The sequence below is a fragment of the Diadema antillarum genome, unplaced genomic scaffold (assembly GCF_040938485.1).
Source record: "Diadema antillarum isolate AM-2024a unplaced genomic scaffold, OU_Dant_1.0 seq00000498_RagTag, whole genome shotgun sequence".
NCBI classification, from domain to species: Eukaryota; Metazoa; Echinodermata; class Echinoidea; order Diadematoida; family Diadematidae; genus Diadema; species Diadema antillarum.
Window position 1 is genome coordinate 206,543 of NW_027271457.1, and position 25,715 is coordinate 232,257.

General features: G+C 37.8%; 1 protein-coding gene across 1 annotated transcript in view; it reads left to right on the plus strand.

Annotated features, from left to right (window-relative positions):
* The window catches only part of LOC139733838 (b(0,+)-type amino acid transporter 1-like), a 91,984-nt gene extending 68,392 nt beyond the window's left edge, over positions 1–23,592 (plus strand). Inside the window, exons 8-11 of the mRNA XM_071644644.1 lie at positions 19,184–19,280; positions 20,815–20,964; positions 22,161–22,329; positions 23,199–23,592. Coding sequence (XP_071500745.1) covers positions 19,184–19,280; positions 20,815–20,964; positions 22,161–22,329; positions 23,199–23,278 — 496 coding nt within the window. The 3' untranslated portion in view covers positions 23,279–23,592. The remainder of the gene's footprint in view (positions 1–19,183; positions 19,281–20,814; positions 20,965–22,160; positions 22,330–23,198) is intronic.
* The last annotated feature ends 2,123 nt before the right edge of the window (positions 23,593–25,715 follow it).

Below are 25,715 nucleotides of genomic sequence, written 5' to 3' on the forward strand. Positions count from 1 at the left end.
AATTGAACTGAATTTATGTAGTTATCGAGTTCTATGAAATGCCCATAGTATTGTAGGGTCCAGTGCCGCGGCTTTGAAAATCTACGCCGCTCATGGGAATCTTTTAAAGAAAATAAATAGGGCCTGCTTGTAATTTTCAACAAATTTGAAAATACCCAGCAGTCAAATACAGTGATACAAATCATTGAAATGTCAATACCATAACCACGATACGTGTAGGTGAAAAAAGATAAATGGAATGTCAGGGTGGATCCACTGATGATACACCGCAGACCAGAACATCTACCCTTTGTAGTTCATGTTTTTGTCCCATTCTGTGTCCATAGAATTATCCTCAGCAATTTCGATTTGTGTTTTCTATGAGGAGGCAATGATTACACGCAACCAATAACGTCTGATATCCATAAGAGTAGAACGAGCAGTATACAAGCAGTATTATATATTTCAAATGTAGGGACCAGTTCACGTAGCATCGATAAAAAGAAATTCTTTGGCGACTTAATAAGTTCACATGGAAACCTAAAAGTTTATTTATTCATTTATTCATCTATTTATTTATCTATCTATTTTTATATCATGTATATGGCATGAACGGAACTTGTATGCTGGACAGGTAAGGTGTTACCGTCGAGCCCCATATTCGCGGCCCTATCCCTACCGGCGTCTCATTTTACATCATCCCCTTAAAGCCAAAGTATTTTAGATTTTTCCCATCTGAAATATCAAAATTTATTTAAAAGACATTGATATTAATCAAATATTAAATAGATATTACCCTGAAATAACTGCTAGCTTTAGAATATTACTTGAGCTTTGGGCACGGCCGCAGGAACATTGAAGATAGAAAGAGACATTAGCACCGGAATATGAAGAGAATGAGGGTTTTATACACTATTCACTATCTTTAAGCTGATTTAAACGTTTACTACAATACTGGCTACTTAGGGATAACTCGCAAAGACAACAATCTGTTGATGCCACGAATCGACGAATAGACTCGTATGAAAATTTTTGCTTGTAAAAATGAAAATTTGAAACAAATCAGAAAACCGCTTGTACTTCCGTTTGCGGCTGGTCAATAATGAGCGCACACCTGTACATTACAGTTGGAAAAGTGCGCGCATTTTCAGAACGCACATCATGACGTCATAGCAATACGTGAAATCTCCATTGTGTGGTATTCCGTGCCGCGTCTTCGGAAATCTACGCCGCTCATGGGTTCATTTTACGAAAGTATATACAAATAGATTTTAACAGTTTGAAAAGATTTAACTGTGAAATCAACACTTATTTCATTCACAAATAACTAATTTATCAATATCATAACCACTTTTGCCCTGATTAAAAAGGAAAAGGGATCTTAATGTATGTCCATTGTTGATAGTTCGCATACCAGATCATCTACCCTTGTGGTTTTATTCACTGGTAATGTCCCAGGGACGACCGCCGCCATTTTCTTTTTATTTATTTTTCTATCATGAATCTAAGAAAGCTATGTATACACAATATGATGTATGGTGTCCATCAGTATACCATTAGTTTACCTATTATATTATTCTGATACCTACATACACCAATTTATTTTATACATGGGGTCAGCAATTGATGTGACGGTTGCTACTAATTTAATGGTGACTTTGTACAGTGAGAATTACATGAGAGTTTCCTTCTTTTTTGATGACATGACTAGACCTATACCTGGTACTACCGTCGAGTGCCATGACTGCGGCTACATCCCTGACGGCGTCATATTTTCATTAAATTCTGTAACCGAGAACTTCTGAGTTCGTCTAGCCCTACAGACGAGCTCCCTATTAATACAGCACCTTTTATATGACAGTGGGAATACAAAAAAAGAAATTGTTTACTTCACAAAGGTAAACATGCACGGTTTTCTATGAAAATTTGTGATGCCTGGCCGGACGTTTGTGTACATGAGCGCATCAGCGTGATTGACATGAAAAGCAGGATGACATCATTTTGTTTTAAATTCTCTTTTAGTGTACCAAACATATTTAACAATATATTTCACATCAGTACAGCGGAGAAAGGACAACGACTATGGGGGATTCAGCTGATTGTTAAGAGTCTTCTATATGAAAAATTTTGCTCGGAAAATGTGTTATTTGGGGAAAATGAGAACATGATATGCACCTCCGTATATGCGTCAGGTGGCCACTGCGGACACGTCTGTATATTAGGAATCAGAGAGTACGCGCGTTTTCAGCACTCACATGATGACGTCATCGTGATCTCTGACTATTCCCTTGTGTTTGAACTGTTTGCCGCGGTACGGCAAACACAGGCCGCTGTCTAAATTTCTGTGAACGTGGGGAAAACACCAAATTTTCTGATTTCTGGATCCTCCCTTAAGTGAAATCGACTAGGTTTTATATAGAGTATTGCTATTACCTCTATTCAGTTTATTGAGGATAAATCAGTATGAAAAATAAAATCGTGAATATTGTCGTAAATCAATAGCATCACGCACATTGGTGCTGGTACCCTTCGTGGTTAATTGTGCACCACCGGCGCTGCACTCAATTATAATCTTTGTAAAAAGAAATACCCTACAAAAAATTTTATCATATTTGACAGACAAGAAAGTTCCTTTGACCCCTAGCTAGAATATATTGCTCTCTGTTTCAGTGCTGTGATCAGTCTATTAAACCATGCTTCCCTAAAATCATGACTTTATTATTTCACACTTTTTTATATTATTCCAAGTGATTACGAGTTGGTCCATTTAAAAGGGGGAGGGGTAATAAGGTGACTAGGTGTAAGGTGATAATTAAAACTTAATGTGAGTTTGCTTCTTTTTAATGACATGACTAGACCAGGTACTACCGTCGAGTGCCATGACTGCGGCTACTTCCCTGTCAGCGTCATCTTTTCTTTAAATTCTATAACCGAGAAATTCTGAGTTCGTCTGGCCCTACAGACGAGCTCCTTATTAAGTTAGCCCTTTTGAATGACAGTGGAAATACAAAAGAAAATGAAATTACTTCACAAAGGTAAACATAAACGGTTTTCTTGAACAATTGTGATGCCTGGCCGGACGTTTGTGTACATGAGAATACTAGCGTGATTGACAAGAAAAGCAGGCTATTATCATTTTGTTTTAAATTCTCTTTTAATGTACCAACAATATTTAAAAATATATTTCACATCAGTACAGCGAAGAAAGGACAACGACTACTGAGGCTTCAGCTGATTGTTAAGATTCTTCTTTATCAGAAATTTTGCTCGGAAAATGTGTTATTTGGGGAAAACGATAACATGATATGCACCTCCGTATGCGTCAGGTGGCCAATGCGGGCACGCCTGTATATTAGGAACGAGAAAGTACGCGCGTTTTCAGCGCTCACATGATGACGTCATCGTGATCTCTGACTATTTCTTAGTGTTTTTACACAGCGAGCCGCGGTACGGCAAACACAGGCCGCTGTCTCAATTGTGTGAACGTGTGGAAAACACCCAATTTTCTGATTTTTGGATCCTCCCTTCAGTGAAATCGACTAGGGTCTAGATAGGGTATTGCTATTACCTCTAGTTCAGTTTATTGAGGATAAATCAATATGAAAAATAAAATCGTGAATATTGTCGTTAATCAATAGCATCACGCACATTGGTGCTGGTACCCTTCGTGGTTAATTGTGCACCACCGACGCTGCACTCAATTATAATCTTTGTAAAAAGAAATATCCTACAAAAATTTTTATCACATATTTGATAGACAAGAAAGTTCCTTTGACCCCTAGCTAGAATGTATTGCTCTCTGTTTCAGTGCTGTGATCAGTCTATTAAACCATGCTTCCCTAAAATCATGACTTTTTTATTTCACACTTTTTCATATTATTCCAAGCGATTACGAGTTGGTCGATTTAAAAGGGGGGGGGGTAATAAGGTGATTAGGTGTAAGGTGATAATTAAAACTTAATGTGAGTTTGCTTCTTTTTAATGACATGACTAGACCAGGTACTACCGTCGAGTGCCATGACTGCGGCTACTTCCCTGTCAGCGTCATCTTTTCTTTAAATTCTATAACCGAGAAATTCTGAGTTCGTCTGGCCCTACAGACGAGCTCCTTATTAAGTTAGCCCTTTTGAATGACAGTGGAAATACAAAAGAAAATGAAATTACTTCACAAAGGTAAACATAAACGGTTTTCTTGAACAATTGTGATGCCTGGCCGGACGTTTGTGTACATGAGAATACTAGCGTGATTGACAAGAAAAGCAGGCTATTATCATTTTGTTTTAAATTCTCTTTTAATGTACCAACAATATTTAAAAATATATTTCACATCAGTACAGCGAAGAAAGGACAACGACTACTGAGGCTTCAGCTGATTGTTAAGAGTCTTCTATATCAGAAATTTTGCTCGGAAAATGTGTTATTTGGGGAAAACGATAACATGATATGCACCTCCGTATGCGTCAGGTGGCCAATGCGGCACGCCTGTATATTAGGAACGAGAAAGTACGCGCGTTTTCAGCGCTCACATGATGACGTCATCGTGATCTCTGACTATTTCTTAGTGTTTTACACAGCGAGCCGCGGTACGGCAAACACAGGCCGCTGTCTCAATTCTGTGAACGTGTGGAAAACACCCAATTTTCTGATTTTTGGATCCTCCCTTCAGTGAAATCGACTAGGGTCTAGATAGGGTATTGCTATTACCTCTAGTTCAGTTTATTGAGGATAAATCAATATGAAAAATAAAATCGTGAATATTGTCGTTAATCAATAGCATCACGCACATTGGTGCTGGTACCCTTCGTGGTTAATTGTGCACCACCGACGCTGCACTCAATTATAATCTTTGTAAAAAGAAATACCCTACAAAAAATTTTATCATATTTGACAGACAAGAAAGTTCCTTTGACCCCTAGCTAGAATATATTGCTCTCTGTTTCAGTGCTGTGATCAGTCTATTAAACCATGCTTCCCTAAAATCATGACTTTATTATTTCACACTTTTTCATATTATTCCAAGCGATTACGAGTTGGTCGATTTAAAAGGGGGGGGGGTAATAAGGTGATTAGGTGTAAGGTGATAATTAAAACTTAATGTGAGTTTGCTTCTTTTTAATGACATGACTAGACCAGGTACTACCGTCGAGTGCCATGACTGCGGCTACTTCCCTGTCAGCGTCATCTTTTCTTTAAATTCTATAACCGAGAAATTCTGAGTTCGTCTGGCCCTACAGACGAGCTCCTTATTAAGTTAGCCCTTTTGAATGACAGTGGAAATACAAAAGAAAATGAAATTACTTCACAAAGGTAAACATAAACGGTTTTCTATGAAAATTTGTGATGCCTGGCCGGACGTTTGTGTACATGAGAACATCAGCGTGATTGACAAGAAAAGCAGGCTATTATCATTTTGGTTTAAATTCTCTTTTAATGTACCAATAATATTTAAAAATATATTTCACATCAGTACAGCGAAGAAAGGACAACGACTACTGAGGCTTCAGCTGATTGTTAAGAGCCTTCTATATCAGAAATTTTGCTCGGAAAATGTGTTATTTGGGGAAAACGATAACATGATATGCACCTCCGTATGCGTCAGGTGGCCAATGCGGGCACGCCTGTATATTAGGAACGAGAAAGTACGCGCGTTTTCAGCGCTCACATGATGACGTCATCGTGATCTCTGACTATTTCTTAGTGTTTTACACAGCGAGCCGCGGTACGGCAAACACAGGCCGCTGTCTCAATTCTGTGAACGTGTGGAAAACACCCAATTTTCTGATTTTTGGTTCCTCCCTTCAGTGAAATCGACTAGGGTCTAGATAGGGTATTGCTATTACCTCTATTCAATTTATTGAGGATAAATCAATATGAAAAATGAAATCGTGAATATTGTCGTAAATCAATAGCATCACGCACATTGGTGCCGGTACCCTTCGTGGTTAATTGTGCACCACCGACGCTGCACTCAATTATAATCTTTGTAAAAAGAAATATCCTACAAAATCTTTTATTACATATTTGACAGACAAGAAAGTTCCTTTGACCCCTAGCTAGAATGTATTGCTCTCTGTTTCAGTGCTGTGATCAGTCTATTAAACCATGCTTCCCTAAAATCATGACTTTATTATTTCACACTTTTTCATATTATTCCAAGCGATTACGAGTTGGTCGATTTAAAAGGGGGGGGGGGGTAATAAGGTGATTAGGTGTAAGGTGATAATTAAAACTTAATGTGAGTTTGCTTCTTTTTAATGACATGACTAGACCAGGTACTACCGTCGAGTGCCATGACTGCGGCTACTTCCCTGTCAGCGTCATCTTTTCTTTAAATTCTATAACCGAGAAATTCTGAGTTCGTCTGGCCCTACAGACGAGCTCCTTATTAAGTTAGCCCTTTTGAATGACAGTGGAAATACAAAAGAAAATGAAATTACTTCACAAAGGTAAACATAAACGGTTTTCTTGAACAATTGTGATGCCTGGCCGGACGTTTGTGTACATGAGAATACTAGCGTGATTGACAAGAAAAGCAGGCTATTATCATTTTGTTTTAAATTCTCTTTTAATGTACCAACAATATTTAAAAATATATTTCACATCAGTACAGCGAAGAAAGGACAACGACTACTGAGGCTTCAGCTGATTGTTAAGAGTCTTCTATATCAGAAATTTTGCTCGGAAAATGTGTTATTTGGGGAAAACGATAACATGATATGCACCTCCGTATGCGTCAGGTGGCCAATGCGGGCACGCCTGTATATTAGGAACGAGAAAGTACGCGCGTTTTCAGCGCTCACATGATGACGTCATCGTGATCTCTGACTATTTCTTAGTGTTTTACACAGCGAGCCGCGGTACGGCAAACACAGGCCGCTGTCTCAATTCTGTGAACGTGTGGAAAACACCCAATTTTCTGATTTTTGGATCCTCCCTTCAGTGAAATCGACTAGGGTCTAGATAGGGTATTGCTATTACCTCTAGTTCAGTTTATTGAGGATAAATCAATATGAAAAATAAAATCGTGAATATTGTCGTTAATCAATAGCATCACGCACATTGGTGCTGGTACCCTTCGTGGTTAATTGTGCACCACCGACGCTGCACTCAATTATAATCTTTGTAAAAAGAAATATCCTACAAAAATTTTTATCACATATTTGATAGACAAGAAAGTTCCTTTGACCCCTAGCTAGAATGTATTGCTCTCTGTTTCAGTGCTGTGATCAGTCTATTAAACCATGCTTCCCTAAAATCATGACTTTATTATTTCACACTTTTTCATATTATTCCAAGCGATTACGAGTTGGTCGATTTAAAAGGGGGGGGGTAATAAGGTGATTAGGTGTAAGGTGATAATTAAAACTTAATGTGAGTTTGCTTCTTTTTAATGACATGACTAGACCAGGTACTACCGTCGAGTGCCATGACTGCGGCTACTTCCCTGTCAGCGTCATCTTTTCTTTAAATTCTATAACCGAGAAATTCTGAGTTCGTCTGGCCCTACAGACGAGCTCCTTATTAAGTTAGCCCTTTTGAATGACAGTGGAAATACAAAAGAAAATGAAATTACTTCACAAAGGTAAACATATACGGTTTTCTTGAACAATTGTGATGCCTGGCCGGACGTTTGTGTACATGAGAATACTAGCGTGATTGACAAGAAAAGCAGGCTATTATCATTTTGTTTTAAATTCTCTTTTAATGTACCAACAATATTTAAAAATATATTTCACATCAGTACAGCGAAGAAAGGACAACGACTACTGAGGCTTCAGCTGATTGTTAAGAGTCTTCTATATCAGAAATTTTGCTCGGAAAATGTGTTATTTGGGGAAAACGATAACATGATATGCACCTCCGTATGCGTCAGGTGGCCAATGCGGGCACGCCTGTATATTAGGAACGAGAAAGTACGCGCGTTTTCAGCGCTCACATGATGACGTCATCGTGATCTCTGACTATTTCTTAGTGTTTTACACAGCGAGCCGCGGTACGGCAAACACAGGCCGCTGTCTCAATTCTGTGAACGTGTGGAAAACACCCAATTTTCTGATTTTTGGATCCTCCCTTCAGTGAAATCGACTAGGGTCTAGATAGGGTATTGCTATTACCTCTAGTTCAGTTTATTGAGGATAAATCAATATGAAAAATAAAATCGTGAATATTGTCGTTAATCAATAGCATCACGCACATTGGTGCTGGTACCCTTCGTGGTTAATTGTGCACCACCGACGCTGCACTCAATTATAATCTTTGTAAAAAGAAATACCCTACAAAAAATTTTATCATATTTGACAGACAAGAAAGTTCCTTTGACCCCTAGCTAGAATATATTGCTCTCTGTTTCAGTGCTGTGATCAGTCTATTAAACCATGCTTCCCTAAAATCATGACTTTATTATTTCACACTTTTTCATATTATTCCAAGCGATTACGAGTTGGTCCATTTAAAAGGGGGGGGGGGGTAATAAGGTGATTAGGTGTAAGGTGATAATTAAAACTTAATGTGAGTTTGCTTCTTTTTAATGACATGACTAGACCAGGTACTACCGTCGAGTGCCATGACTGCGGCTACTTCCCTGTCAGCGTCATCTTTTCTTTAAATTCTATAACCGAGAAATTCTGAGTTCGTCTGGCCCTACAGACGAGCTCCTTATTAAGTTAGCCCTTTTGAATGACAGTGGAAATACAAAAGAAAATGAAATTACTTCACAAAGGTAAACATAAACGGTTTTCTATGAAAATTTGTGATGCCTGGCCGGACGTTTGTGTACATGAGAACATCAGCGTGATTGACAAGAAAAGCAGGCTATTATCATTTTGGTTTAAATTCTCTTTTAATGTACCAATAATATTTAAAATATATTTCACATCAGTACAGCGAAGAAAGGACAACGACTACTGAGGCTTCAGCTGATTGTTAAGATTCTTCTTTATCAGAAATTTTGCTCGGAAAATGTGTTATTTGGGGAAAACGATAACATGATATGCACCTCCGTATGCGTCAGGTGGCCAATGCGGGCACGCCTGTATATTAGGAACGAGAAAGTACGCGCGTTTTCAGCGCTCACATGATGACGTCATCGTGATCTCTGACTATTTCTTAGTGTTTTACACAGCGAGCCGCGGTACGGCAAACACAGGCCGCTGTCTCAATTCTGTGAACGTGTGGAAAACACCCAATTTTCTGATTTTTGGTTCCTCCCTTCAGTGAAATCGACTAGGGTCTAGATAGGGTATTGCTATTACCTCTATTCAATTTATTGAGGATAAATCAATATGAAAAATGAAATCGTGAATATTGTCGTAAATCAATAGCATCACGCACATTGGTGCCGGTACCCTTCGTGGTTAATTGTGCACCACCGACGCTGCACTCAATTATAATCTTTGTAAAAAGAAATATCCTACAAAATCTTTTATTACATATTTGACAGACAAGAAAGTTCCTTTGACCCCTAGCTAGAATGTATTGCTCTCTGTTTCAGTGCTGTGATCAGTCTATTAAACCATGCTTCCCTAAAATCATGACTTTATTATTTCACACTTTTTCATATTATTCCAAGCGATTACGAGTTGGTCGATTTAAAAGGGGGGGGGGTAATAAGGTGATTAGGTGTAAGGTGATAATTAAAACTTAATGTGAGTTTGCTTCTTTTTAATGACATGACTAGACCAGGTACTACCGTCGAGTGCCATGACTGCGGCTACTTCCCTGTCAGCGTCATCTTTTCTTTAAATTCTATAACCGAGAAATTCTGAGTTCGTCTGGCCCTACAGACGAGCTCCTTATTAAGTTAGCCCTTTTGAATGACAGTGGAAATACAAAAGAAAATGAAATTACTTCACAAAGGTAAACATAAACGGTTTTCTTGAACAATTGTGATGCCTGGCCGGACGTTTGTGTACATGAGAATACTAGCGTGATTGACAAGAAAAGCAGGCTATTATCATTTTGTTTTAAATTCTCTTTTAATGTACCAACAATATTTAAAAATATATTTCACATCAGTACAGCGAAGAAAGGACAACGACTACTGAGGCTTCAGCTGATTGTTAAGAGTCTTCTATATCAGAAATTTTGCTCGGAAAATGTGTTATTTGGGGAAAACGATAACATGATATGCACCTCCGTATGCGTCAGGTGGCCAATGCGGGCACGCCTGTATATTAGGAACGAGAAAGTACGCGCGTTTTCAGCGCTCACATGATGACGTCATCGTGATCTCTGACTATTTCTTAGTGTTTTACACAGCGAGCCGCGGTACGGCAAACACAGGCCGCTGTCTCAATTCTGTGAACGTGTGGAAAACACCCAATTTTCTGATTTTTGGATCCTCCCTTCAGTGAAATCGACTAGGGTCTAGATAGGGTATTGCTATTACCTCTAGTTCAGTTTATTGAGGATAAATCAATATGAAAAATAAAATCGTGAATATTGTCGTTAATCAATAGCATCACGCACATTGGTGCTGGTACCCTTCGTGGTTAATTGTGCACCACCGACGCTGCACTCAATTATAATCTTTGTAAAAAGAAATATCCTACAAAAATTTTTATCACATATTTGATAGACAAGAAAGTTCCTTTGACCCCTAGCTAGAATGTATTGCTCTCTGTTTCAGTGCTGTGATCAGTCTATTAAACCATGCTTCCCTAAAATCATGACTTTATTATTTCACACTTTTTCATATTATTCCAAGCGATTACGAGTTGGTCGATTTAAAAGGGGGGGGGGGTAATAAGGTGATTAGGTGTAAGGTGATAATTAAAACTTAATGTGAGTTTGCTTCTTTTTAATGACATGACTAGACCAGGTACTACCGTCGAGTGCCATGACTGCGGCTACTTCCCTGTCAGCGTCATCTTTTCTTTAAATTCTATAACCGAGAAATTCTGAGTTCGTCTGGCCCTACAGACGAAGTTACTTGTAAAATAGTACCTTTTAAATTACAGTGAAATACGGGAAAAGACCTTTTCTACTTCCTAAAGGTAAACGTAAACGGTTTTCTATGAAAAATTTTGATGCCTGGCCGGACGTTGTGTACATGAGCACACCAGCGTGATTGACAAGAAAAGCTGGCTGATTTCATTTTGTTTTAAATTCTCTTTTAATATACCAAACGTATTTAATATAAATATATATTCCACATCAGTACAGCGGATAGGACATTGACTACTGGGGCTTTAGGTGATAGTTCAGAGTCTTATTTATCAGGGATTTTGCTCGGAAAAAAGGCGTTAATTGAGGGAAATTAGGAACTTGATATGCCCCTCCGTGTGCGTCAGGTGGCCAATGCGGGCACGCCTGTATATTAGGAACGAGAAAGTACGCGCGTTTTCAGCGCTCACATGATGACGTCATCGTGATCTCTGACTATTTCTTAGTGTTTTACACAGCGAGCCGCGGTACGGCAAACACAGGCCGCTGTCTCAATTCTGTGAACGTGTGGAAAACAACCAATTTTCTGATTTTTGGATCCTCCCTTCAGTGAAATCGACTAGGGTCTAGATAGGGTATTGCTATTACCTCTATTCAATTTATTGAGGATAAATCAATATGAAAAATGAAATCGTGAATATTGTCGTAAATCAATAGCATCACGCACACTGGTGCCGGTACCCTTCGTGGTTAATTGTGTATCACCGACGCTGCACTCCTTATAATCATTGTAAAAAATACCCTACTAAAACTTTAATCTTATATTTGTTGCACAAGAATGTTCTTTCGACCCTTAGAACGTACTGCTCTTTTTGTTTTTCTGTGCTGCTATCGGTCTAGTAAACCACGTTTCCATAAAATCATGACCTTATTTCGCATTTTTTATATTATTCTAAAAACTTACGAGTTGGTCTACTAAAATAGACTTCTACATAAAACATTGTCTTCGGTCCGTGCTTTTATTCAGTTTTGACAATTTAAGCCACAAGTTTAGTGTCCCAATAGAAAACCACAAAACGGCGATGTGGCGTAATGTGGCGTCTAAACATTAGCCAAGGAATTCACATTAGGATTAATAATTTAATCCCATAAGATATTATCCACTGAAATATTAATTCAATGTCTTCAAATTTGCTCCGGTAAGGTTACCTCTTATCATATCCCAAGTCGTTCTGCACAGAGTTAAGAAAATAAATGTGTCTTTCCTCGTAGATTATTATAGCAATGACTGTGCTCCTATATGGTTACAGCTTGTTATCCCTGCGTTATTTCTGCACAGGGTTAAGACATTAAGTGTTTCTTTCATTTTAGAAATAACGATGACTATTCAAAGTGAGAAACAATCTACAAATATCTGATAGAATGTGTTGCATTCACACTGACCTATATAGAGCATATACTACCGTCGAGTACCCTGCTTGCGGCTATTCCCCTGCCGGCGTCCCCTCTTTGAATGCATCTTCTAAGTCAGACAATTTTATTTGGCTTCTCATGAATGACCGCTAAGATCATAAAAGAAGAGCCCAAAGGCAATCATATCAATAAAAGGAAAATAAATCCTCGCCGCAAAGCGTGCATAATGAGGAGATTTCCGATCAAAGCTGTGATTCTCGGCCGCAGGTCAACAGACACTGGCACATCAAGATCTTCCAGGCAAAATGCCGTTAATATTATGCCTTTTTTAATGAATTCCAGAACACTGTGACATAGTGGGCAATCACTTCAAGACGTTATCGACCCAACCGGGTAGTTATTTCAAATGATGCTGTAGTGCAGGCGCATATGGCTTTCATTAGCTTGAAGGCATATTCTTTTTCTGGAAAATTCAGAAAAATTGCCTTTACCTCTCTACCTTACTTGCGACAGGTGGCCAATGCGAGCACACGTCTATACGTTATGAATGGGAAAATGCGCGCGTTTTGAGCATGCACATTATGACCTCATTGCGAACTATGGATCTTCTGTGTGTTAGAATACTCGACGACGCGGCAAGGACGTCATTCGCCGCTCTTTGGATTATTATGTAAGGAGGAGAAAAACCCGGTTTTCAGACATTTTGAAACACGGAATCATTAATCAAGCACGACGAAAAGGCAAAATAATACAATAATGTTGTTGTGCACTGGAAATGTGATTCCATTGAATGGCAAGCGTGGATATCAGCGTTAATCCAAACTTAACTTGCCGCAGACTAGTATTGCAACCTTTGGCAGTCAATGTATTTTCTCATTTCATTTATCCGTGTCTTCCTCTCTTTATATCCTCCCCTTTGAAGCCAGAAATGCCTCATCTATTTCCTAACATACAACTAAAAACGTACTGCTAACCGAAACCCCGAAATAATGCCGTGGTTCTCAGGTTTATCTAACATCAGAATTTTTACCTTTCACCTATACATATCATTTTGTATCATTGTTCAATGGCATCCCTTATTTGTTTTCGTCAACGTCGATTCCATGCTCTATGTATTATTTCAGCGTCAAAAGAGAAAAAGCATTATTTTACATGAAATGACCTTGATGTATACAAAACAAAAATGATCATATATTACTTCAGGGTTGTTTATAGAATGCCAACAATGGTTTACCGAAGCTGGCGCTCTCTTCCGAATATCTCGTTTTTCAGCTGTATATTTTGTTTTTCCGAAAATGATCAGTCAATAAGAAAACGTTATGCAACTCACGATATTCCTGTGGCATTTGCACTTATAGTCCATTTTATATTCTCTGTTGTTGCCATCCATAATACGCACTTAAGTCCGTTAAAAGTAATTCCTTTTTCCAAACTGAAATTTTCATTGTAACTTCGAGATTGTCGGTAAAAATCCATGATACCTCAAAACATGATATCGTTGGTCTATATACGTGAGGCTTGTAAGCGATGGGAAATTGCATTTTACATCAAAGAGGCCAAACAATACATTATGCAGAAATTATAGTACTAGAAGTTATTACTATGTTACTAGTCTCGATACCAAACGTTCTCCCGGGCAGCATAATCCTCAGCCTCTGAGGCAAGTGGAGTGTTCATCTCAGACTGAGGATGAAAAGTTGGCACGCAGTGAGAGGTCAATCGAAAGCGCCTTGATCGAAGGCTAGAACAAAAGCTCATTCATTATTGTATTGTTTCAGTCTCGGTGACGCATCGCTTCTATCTTAAACATCGTTTTCTCTCAGATATTCATGAGCCTTGTGTCGCTAAGATAATATCAGCGCCGGTTTCCTTGAACAGTATGGGTAAAGCTTCACCATTATTGTACCAAGTTGGCTGTCATGAAACAATATAATAAGATTAAAGGCACAGGATTGTAGACGAATTACAAATATCGGATTGAAATTAAGGAAGTTATGGTATTATGTGTAGCATATTATTAGTGATTCATGGTACTGTTGCTCTGATCATCATGATCATGCCTCTCCGTTGTACTGACATGTGATGTCCATCCCTGTGTTATAATCATCCAACGTATACATTTCACTCTGTTTTTCTTTACGACGATGAATTTCATGTCAGAATTTAAAGGTCTCGTTTACCTTTGGCAATTTGTTTGGGAGCAGTGATGAAAAAAAAAAATATTCAGGATATCACTTTTGATGCAAATATGTAGGTTAGTTGTATCATGAAACATCCTACCATATAAATTTCTGCAATGAAGCCTAAAATATTAGGAGATATCACTATTTGTTTCATCAACTGTATAACTGTAGACGGTTTAGTCTGTAAATATTTGTATAATATAACTAACTATTGTTCACATTTCGTATATTTAACAGTATTTAACATCGATTATACTGGCTCAAATTTTGACATTGGTTATTCTTATTCCTAATTCACATTTTATAACTATTTTGAAGCACTAATGCTAGGTTTCATCTGCAAATGGTAAATTATGACTTTAAGGCTTCTAAAAAGGCGTTCATTCCTCATATTCCATATAGCTGTAGGGGCTATTAGTTCTCTCATTTGGTGTATTCGTCTGTATTCGATGATTTCCAAATTCAATCTGGCATATGTTTATGATACACTTTCAAAATGAAGAATATGAAAGAATATATGAAAGTTTCACATTGTTTCACCAATAAAGATATTACATTGAGAGCCAACATGGCGATACCTCTACTTCAGATATCTTCATTTGACTTTTGCACCAAAACGCAAAAAAGGGAAAGAAAGAGGAAAATACACACAGACACACTTGAAAAGGTGAAGATTTTTTTTTCTGGTCGATTTTGCGATGCGTGACACCATTTCAGCATCTTCTCCTTTAATGTACGTGGCTTTCAGCTTATATGACTCATATCATTTTTGTCAGAACCAAGTGGAAGTTGTTTTAAAACCGCATAATATTAATTTTTTTCGGATTCCAATTCCGATAAAACATTATTAGCTCTTGTATCCTACCTGCTTGCGTGGTTTCTTCGGTAAACTAAAGTTAAACATGACGCAGCTTTGATCCAGACAGAATGGTACAACCAGGCTATGGATCCTAAACAATGAGTTTCATTAAGAAAATGAAAAAAAAATACATTACCAATTTCCATTTTGTTTTATGCACGGTAATCCTTTAGCCTTTATACCGTGAAAGTTATTAAAATATGTCATTTCTAAGTAAAGAATTGCCGCTGAGGAACATATTATGTGCAGCTTGCTCCAAAAATCTTTCCATCAACAGTGACCACATCATGTTTACGATAAGAGCACTCGAGAATTTGAATATCTTTTACTTTCGCTTCGATTGGAGAATGTTAATGGGATACTTAACGTCCATTTGTTGCTAGGCAATTGTAGTGTGGCGTCCATCAATCAGATCGTACTCTTGATTAGACTATTCTCAAGAGAGAGTGGCATGATCATTTCCGGGTTGTCAGCAAAGAACACCCTCTGATATTTAATGATGAATTTAAAAATCACATTTTCCATAACACATACATAGTGCTAATAGGATACACAACTCGCAATGTGTAGAAGAATTGTAAGGGCGATGAGGGTTGGGATGGGGATAAAATCTTACTGCAGTTTGTTAGATTCTAAGAACTGTTGGAACAGCTTGCCCCAAACACGTCCCTTAATACAAGGGGAAATGTGACCCTGCAACACAAAACCAACAAAAAGACGCCTGACATAGAATTTTAGTTAAGGACAGATACTGAAAAAGCAGACTCTAAGCTTGGAAATGATGCACAACCCACTTCAAATAGACTCTGCTAACCTATCTAAATATTGATAAGAAAGCTCACACTCTGCATGGAAAAGTGTTTGGTGAGAAAAACAGGCTCTGAAGTACAAGGTCTATTCAAAGAGGTCGCCTAGTACCTCCTTGGTCTATTCAAGTGCTTAATCTTACCAAGCCTTGATAGCCTTGCAATGATTGAGATCAAAAAAAAAAGTAAAACTCCGCAGCATAAGCAGTGAAGGGATTATCAAATTGAGCTTGAATTATTCATTCTATCGACACATTCTGCCCATGACCTATACTGATTTTCAAAGCAGTAGCATCACTTTTTTAAGTTACTAGAGTTGAAAGTGAAGAGTGTTTGATTTTTTTTTAAAGAAATGAAAAGGGGACTTTAAGACAGACCTAATCATACTATTCTGCAAGAAAAGGTTTTCTAGAAAAACTGCAAAAACACAATTTTCCATTTGTTTTATGATAAGAATTTTTACCATAATGTAGATGAAGTTTTTCTTTTTCAGAAAATATGGAAAATTTAAGATTGACCAGGATGACCAATCTCACCTATTTTGGCTATGACAAAAAAAAAAAAAAAATCAGTGTCTGCGATTTTTTGTTTGTTGTTTGTTTTGTGATGCACAATCACAAATAGAAGGCATTCCGCTGTATTGAAAACGGGTAGAAAATGTTCAAAGAAGCATGCGGTAACCACACATATATTGCCTGGACACACACGAGCATCAATCGCATAATGCACAATAAAACACTTCAGAATTGTATATTCAACCCGGCAAGCCTCGGTTTCACTTTCATTGATGCAAGGAAGAGCTACAGCACTCTTTGTTTGTTTTGTTTGTTTTTTTATTTGACAGTAAGGAAAAACAAAAACACCACAAATATGCCTGAATTTAATAGGCTGCCGTCAAACAAGAAATTACTATATTATACAAACTTGAACGTAAAAGATAAACACTGAACAATCACACGACAGAAAATCTGTATGTAGTTGATAGCAGAATCATAAACGTTTTCATTACTTCAGTGATTCATAATCATAATTATTACCACTGTTGGAAAGTAATGATGCCATCAGAGCAATACAATATGTGTCACTTTGATCAATCATCTATTATAGACTAATTCTTGACTGTAACGTGAAAATTGAAAATAATGGAAACTAAAAGAATATCATGCATCATAAAATATTTCCCCTTCGTTGGCTTTGGACAACATTTCAAATCGCAGTCAACTATGCATTCACTTAAATTGTAGATCTCTTTTGCTTCAATACTTTTGGATCATTGTCAGGAAGCAGAAAAGCGGTAGCAACTCAAAGAGAAACCGGACAAAAAAACACAAATACGTAGGCATATCATGTATAACTGTCGCCTTGTTACTGCAGACAACGTATATATACTATACGTTAAACGCTTCATTATATAATCAATTTTCCTTATGCAGTCATAAGTCCATTTCTCCCACACAAAGGAAACTGACTTTTCAGTTGAAATTGATAATGTTATCCGTCCAGAAGAATACGATTCACCCATATACCGATATCACACTGTCCAGTGACATCAATTATTTAAGAATAATAAGTAGAAAGGCACAGACCACCGCAAAGCCAGCACCTAATTTCCACCCATACAGGCATCGAATTTTTCAGTTTACAATATAGAAACCTTTGTTACGTCATTAGCTTCCAGCTGCGCGACAGACTAGGAAGTCGCCATGTCTTTTCTTCACTGTTTTGTTTACTATCTTTCAATATATACGGCACTACTATCTATCAGTTTATTTATCAATATAGGGTCGATTGCATTCGAATGTTAGGCGTATTAAAGTACATACAGAAGACACAATCTAAATATACTTTTTAAATATTGTTAATGATAATCTTTTTGATTGATTATAACAAATTGTATATCCCCGATACCAGTCATGGTTACATTGAATGAGTAACTTGGCATTGTCATTGGTCATTGTCGCTCGCTTTGATGCGCGCATGTAAGCCTAAAATATGCGCAGCTAGAACTCCCAAGTTTATGAACTAATAATTGCAAAAGATCAATCATCCTTTAAAGGCAGCCGATCGCCGTCCCTAATGGTACGTAAACTCCGAACGACCGAAGTTTGTGCATGCAATTGCGCAATGCTACCACTGAGACAAGTGTGTGTGTGTGCGTGTGTGTGTACGCATCATACACAAACATTGTCACCGCGAGCTGCGGTGATTGGAGGAGAGAGGCCAGAAGACGCTGCGGCGTGTGTGTGTGTGTGTGTGTGTGTGTGCGTGTGTGTGTGTACGCATCATACACAAATATTGTCACCGCGAGCTGCGGTGATTGGAAGAGAGAGGCCAGAAGACGCGTGGCTCTTTTGGCCTCTCTTCATGCGCATGCGCACTGAGAGTGGGCGTCCATTCGGAAGCTCTCGTGGCTCGCTGGGACAGCCATTTTGGGTTAGGAGATAAGCACAGGGAGCTTTCTTGTAGCCTACCGTATTTTCGCTGACCCATTGAGCCAGCGCTATTCTCATTCGGGGGTCACTACATTTGATACAGAATGGGGGAGGCAGCGTGTTGCGTTCGTCTCCGTGCCGCACAAACCACTCGCCACGACTGAGTGTCTTTAAATACTCACTAAAAATTCCCGGATCACTACACAAATTTATTTTCATTCAAATTCGTGTACACGTGTTTTAGTTATTTTGCACGGAGACAAACCAACGCCAATGATCACTATAAGAAACACCTCCCCCTTCCTGTTGGTGGAGGTAAAAAATGACCCAAAGGCATGGGACAATACGTGATTGTAATTCCGTACGAGAAAGAGGAGTGAGGACGGATAGCGCCCTCTATTTTGGTGCTCACAACCCCTCCTCGAAACGCCTAGAAGAATCTGGCAAATTTTTGGTTTCGTTGTTAGATCACTCATTTACCCCTGAGATATTTCCTATCTACTACCATACGTCTTTCAACCCTCAGTGTTGATTTTACCTCGCTGGAGGTCGTTATTATATCTACTTCATTCAAGTGTCGCTGACATTTCTTTTTCGCTTTCTTTTATTTTCTTTTTCCTGATCCAGGCTACCCTTCGTTGCGGCTAGAGAAGGTCACATGGTCCAGATACTGAGCATGGTTCACGCCAAGAGATTTACTCCGCAGCCCGCCATCATTTTTGTCGTAAGCAGTGACGATTCCATGTTTAATTTTTTTTAATTATTTTTTATTATTATTATTATAATTATTTGTTTATTTATTATTATTATTATTATTATTATTATTAATTTTTTTTTTTTTTTTTTTGGGGGGGGGGGAATTGCGATTATCTGCATGTAGGATTACTGTGGCGCAGTCCAGTGCAGATGGGGGGGGGGGGGGGGGGAGCGCACCGGGCGTGCCCTCCTTTGTTTTTTTGTAAAGAATAAAATACATAAACAGAAAATGTTGAGGGTGGTGCTTACGCCCATCTTAAATTTTGTCAAGGCGCTCCTCTTTGAGGAATTCCTCTTGACTTTCAGTTGGAGTTCTCGAATTTGAATCCGCATTAACCAAATTTTATTTAAACTCACCATATCCCTTTTGACTAATCGATATAACTCGTTTCCTGCCAGCCGAATGATGTTTATTATCCCACGATCCTGGCATGCACCAATTGCAACACTCTATAGGCTGCCATTGGATCAAGAAAAATTGAGTATCAAGTATAATTTTGTTTTTGATATAGTTATCATCATTGTTATTCTTACTATTATCATTATCATTATTATTATTGTTATTATTATTATAATTGTTATTATTATTATTACTAATAATCTTTCTATAACATTTTTTGTTATATTCCACGTACTAAGAATGTTGCAATAGGATTGGTCCAGAGCTGACCACGTGATGAAGCGTAGTTTTGCCAATCACATCACCTGAGAAGAAAAGTTCGTTACTTTCTATGTTGATAGTCCCTTTGTTTCGCTGATCTCCACACAGTCCACACAGTCCTAACGCAAGATGAGTACGCGCGAAATAAAAGTGCGTTGCACTGTGGACTATCATGTGACCTAGGTCACTTGATAGTACACAGTGCAACGCACTTTCGCTTCGGTGCCGCGCGGTGCGCGCAGCAAATTCATTGTTTTTGTCATCTACGCGCACACTTAGCCTAAGCCCTAATAAGGATACCTAAAGACAACTAAAACTATTTTAGATGGTTAATAAAATGGGAAATTCTAGGACCCTATATGTGGAATAAATAAAGCAAATTATCAACTTTTAGTTTCAGGCAATGAGACAAACTATCACTTCCTCGGCGATCTGAATGTGTACGCTATTTTTCCTCAGTTGCGCTTCGGAAAGATAGCTACGTCCAGATCGCCTCGGAAGTGATAGTTTGTCCCATCACCTTCACAACGTTGATTATTTGCTAATTATTACTAACACTAACCTCGTTATTAAAAGTATTGTCTCTATCAACATTGTTATTTCTACTACACTACTGGTACTATTAATGCTACTCCTATTGCCATAATGGGGTGATTGGAGTCTGTACATAAACAGATAAGACTAATGGGTCGTTTCTCTAAAATTCGGCAGTAATGCACATCCCATGAGAAGTTTTAGGAAGAACAATTATTGACTGGTGTTTTCGTCCCACATTGTGGAGTAAGGGACGGAAAGTTTATAAGTTATCATACTACTGATCATTTCTCTTCGATCTTGGCAGTCGATTACAGCTTCCGTGCTCATTTTCATGGGCAACTTCGACTCGCTCCTCAACTATTTCAGCTTCGCCGTCTGGATGTTTTACGGGCTTACCGTTACTTCCCTGCTTGTGTTGCGACGAACTCATCCTGATAGCGAAAGACCGATTAAGGTGAATACTATGTCGTCGTATGTCCATATAGTTATCATTGTAGGAGAGAATAAACACGATCATAAACATGGCTATAGCATGGTTTGTAACAAAAAAGAGTAAGGAGGGGTAGCGTGGAAAAGATATGCAATGAAGCACAGTTAAGGTTCCTTAAAATATGTAAAGTCCCTTAAAATATTTAAAGTACCGTAATATATATGTGACCCTGCACCTCAAAACAAACAAAAAGTCGCCAGACATGAATTTTTAGTTAAGACCATATTCTGAAAGAGCAGACTTTAAACTTTAAAATGATGTATAACTCAAATCAAATGGTCTCTCCTAACCTATCTAACTATTGGAAAGAAAGCACAAACTCAGGAAAAGTGTGAACTGAGAAAAGAGGCTCTGAAGTACAGTGTCTATTCAAGCGCTTAATCCTTACCAAACCGTGCTGGCTGTGCGATGAATGGAACATAAAACAGGAAGTAAACCACCAGAGTAACAACAATGAAGGGATTATCAGATTAAACTGAAATTAAGCATGCCTCATGAACACATTCTGTCCATAATTAATGCCAACTTTCAAGCAGTAGCACTATCCTTTCAAAAGTTATTAGAGTTGAAAGTGAAGAGTGTGGACAAGGTATTTCAGAAATGAAAAAGGGAATCCAAAGACACACCTAATCACACTATTCTACCAAAAATGTTCGAGATAAACTGCTAAAAAACACACTTTCCTGCCCGTTTTATGATACCAAATTTTAGCATAATGTAAAAGAAGACCCGCTCTTTCAGAAAATATGAAAAAGTCAAGTTCGGCTAGGTTGACCCATTTCACTTATTTTCAGTCCTCACGCAAAATCAGTGTGTGCGACTTTATGTTCGTTTTGAGGTGCACGGTCACATATTATGTACTCATGTAAGCGTTATGTATATGGCTTTGTGTTACTTTATATGGAAATATAATCATTCTGAACTCTGAGGCACACAGATACACGCACACATTGCGTAAAAACAACTTTACAATGATTTTCTAACCAAAATTATTAAAAGGCGGAGCAACTTCAGTTACATAAGAAGAAAGGTTAGTAGTTCTTAAAAAAAGAAAGAAAATGTGCTCCCGACGCCGTGAAGCTTTGTAATTATAATGTAATTATCGAATAAACAATAACTTCTTTCTTAATGAAAATCCTTCGAAACTTTTTTCTTTGCAGGTCCCTCTTGTGCTTCCAATCATCTTTGTCATATCCTCCCTGTATCTCATCGTCGCTCCCATTATTAGCGACCCGGTCATCGAGTTCCTCTACGCCTTCCTCTTTATTCTCTCAGGCGTCATCGTTTACATCGTCTTTGTTCGTCTTAAGATCACCTTGCCTGGAATAAGTAAGTCAAAGACTTTATGACTACAATGTTCCGCTGTTGCGTTCAAGTGACAATTCGCGCTGAGTTAAATGACTGTAAATCCAAAACTTCCCAAAGTATAAAATGGTCTATGGTGTAAATGACTTAAACATTTTTGAAGCCCACACACAAAAACACACACGCACACACACTCACACCCAAACGCACACAAACAAACACACACACACACACACACACACACGAACCGGTTGAAAACTTTCACAGCGCAGAAAGCATCACGTGTGGATTTACAAAGTTTATCAAAATAAGTTTGGTGTTTTTCTCCTCTCCTTTCTTCACTTTTCTCATTTTTTTTCAACTACGTCTCTCTCTCTCTTTCTCTTTCTGACTCTCCCCACCTCTACCTTTCGCTACCCACAAAGCAGCAACAGCACCACTAACTTCATATTCAACCATTCTCTCTTTCTTCCTTTTGACGGAAATACTTTGTTAAAATCCGAATAATAAGCTGTATAGAACTTCAAGGCAGTGTAATTTCCTGTGCGAGAGAGGGCGCACTTTTGTTTGCGTAATTTCGTTTGGAACAACATTCATTTAAAGCAACACCAACACAGACGTCATTAAGATGTTACTCAATGAATGGATGGCAAACGAAAAGAGGAATTAGTAGACGACATATTGATAATGCCATACATTACATTAAGTGTGATCTTATTCTAATAATAAAACATACTCTTTAGATTTCCGATGATTACGTGATCACTGAGAAGATATAAATTGGTAAACATGAAAAAATATTGTGGAAGTACGCAGATGGGGTGTATGAGGCTATGATATGTATTTTATATTCATTTCTTTTCTCTTTTTCTCTTATCACTATCATTTTTTAGATGCCGTCACGTGTTTCCTGCAAAAGCTCCTCTTTGTGATTCGGACGTCGTATGACAAGGACGAGAAGACGCAAATATGAAAAGGAGGCTCACTGATACATACTCACTTTGATTGAAGTTTAACAAGACTGTGATATTAGGCAAAGGGTTAGATTTGTACCTGTGCATCCTTATTGGGAACCATCTTATGACTTCGTATTGGTTCACTGGTAATCATCACGACCGTATCTAGTGTCCCGGATCGTCTCCATGTTTTAATGGGAGGATGCACAAATAGAAAGAGGAGCAATCATTCAATTCAATTCAATTCAATTATATTCAATTCATTTCGATTCGATTCAATTCAAGTGAGATGTTATTGCCAAAAAAACATGATTGCTGTTGTTGATACAAGCTCAAGGGGGAAGAGTACAAGGCATTTCAAAAATGATATATACACATATACTGTAAATGTGAAACTTATGTTCAAAATGATTGTGTTGTTGGAAATGATATTTCCCCCGCCACCTCTCTCCGCCCTCTCTGATTTTGCAAAGCTTTTACAACGATGTGGACAAGAGCCACCTGAACACACGATAGCATCATCAGCAATGACAACGTATTTTCATTTTTCATTTGAGAAATTATGATAATGACTTGAACGAATGACTAAAATCAGTTATTTTTGTTGTTTGTAAGCAAACTCAATTATATCTCCTAAGAAAAAAAAAGAGAAATCCATCGCCCCCCCTAAAAAAAAAGAGGATTCAGAATCGGGGATTAATCGGAGAACTCCTTAAATAAAATGTGATAAACGTCTCCTCTACACATATTGATGGCATGTTAGAACTAAATTTGCAATCAATATTTCCATCTAATGGCGTTACCAATACAAACCACTTAGTTTGCATTCACTTCAATTGAACATACCTCCATACTTACACGCCGCGTTCAGTCCACGTTTGAAATCTGTATCAGTTCAAGACTGCTTTAAATATTTCATTCATTCCTACCAATAAATGTGGATAATACCTGTATTTTAAAGGTTTTTTTTGTGTTTCGTGATTGCTAATGAAAACACTCATTCATACGTATGTCATCGTTTTCATTGTTTACACCTGAACGTGCCCAACCTTTTTAAAGCTAATAAATCTTTTTCAGTTCATTGGTCTAGTTATTAAGAACACCCTTCCTACAAAGGATAATATGACTTTAGAGTCCCAATATTTCCTTTTAACACACTAAAAAAGTTACTTTGCCCAGCATTTGACTGATAATTTGATTTTCTTGAATAATGATGGTAATACATGAGGTCTAAATTGATCATAAGCATGTTTAGAGATCATATAAGACACAGGTAAGTGTTTAAATTGTTTGTATTAAAGAGATGACTTTGTGTTGAAGTAATAATTTTGTATTTCATCCATCCTCTGTGTAATTGTGTTGCTTCGAGAAGTCAATAAACTCTATCATTTGAAAAAAAAAATATTTAGAAATCAACTACTATGATATTGAATTTGCTAGAAATGCCCGAGTACACCATCAGCAGCACGAACAGGCAATGGCAGGTACTACCACATTACACGATCCTGTCTACTACTATTTACATCTTCAAATAGATTTGTGATCAATGCGACCTTCTTGCACGTCACTTTCAAATAAGGCCGGTCATTTCCTCAGGTTTTATTTTGGACGTGATGTCCAGCCCAACCTACCACGTGGCAATTCCGACAGCGATGTTAGTTTCTATCATCCAAGCACAATTAAAGTTTGTTTATGCTTATGTTTTGTTCTTTATACATGATGTTTGATCGTCACTAATGTAACTTATTACATTTAGGCCTACACTTAAGTTTGTCAAAAATATTTTGTGTGATATTGAGTATTACGTGTCGAAAAGACAGAAATAAAAGACATTCCTTATGGTGTTAATATCCAATATCTAGGTTTATCAGAATTTGTGTGTTTTTGAACAACAAACCTTGCTCTCTTTCGGATTAATGTATCATGATAATACAAGCTCTCCTTAGAAAGAGGACGGGCAACAGGGAGTGAACGCAGAGATGGCATGAGACGTGCGCCCATGCAGAGACGCTCTGTAGATGCTTGTTCCGCTATCAATCTTCTTATGCGATCTGCGTTTAATTTTTGTGTTTCTTCTCCGCCAATGGCGCTCAGAAAAGATTTTGTTATAAGGAAAACCTCCCAATAACCGTGTTAGTTATTAGGACTTTTGTATCATAAACTTTAATAATGATTTGAAATGAAATGAAATGAAATAAAATAAGATTTATTTACCAAACAAACAAACAAACAAACAAACAAGCATCGTGAACAAAGTTACAACAATGGATAGTTGAAATATAGTTTAAAAAAAAAGAACTGGCAATAGCGTGCAGGCTAGTCGAGGCCAGTCCTTGCAATGATATAGATTATAATACAACGTATTTACAATATTCACAGAAGAATGGTTTTAACATGTTTTCATAGGCAATCACTAATTATTTGTTTTACTTCGTTATAACCGTGTTATATTGG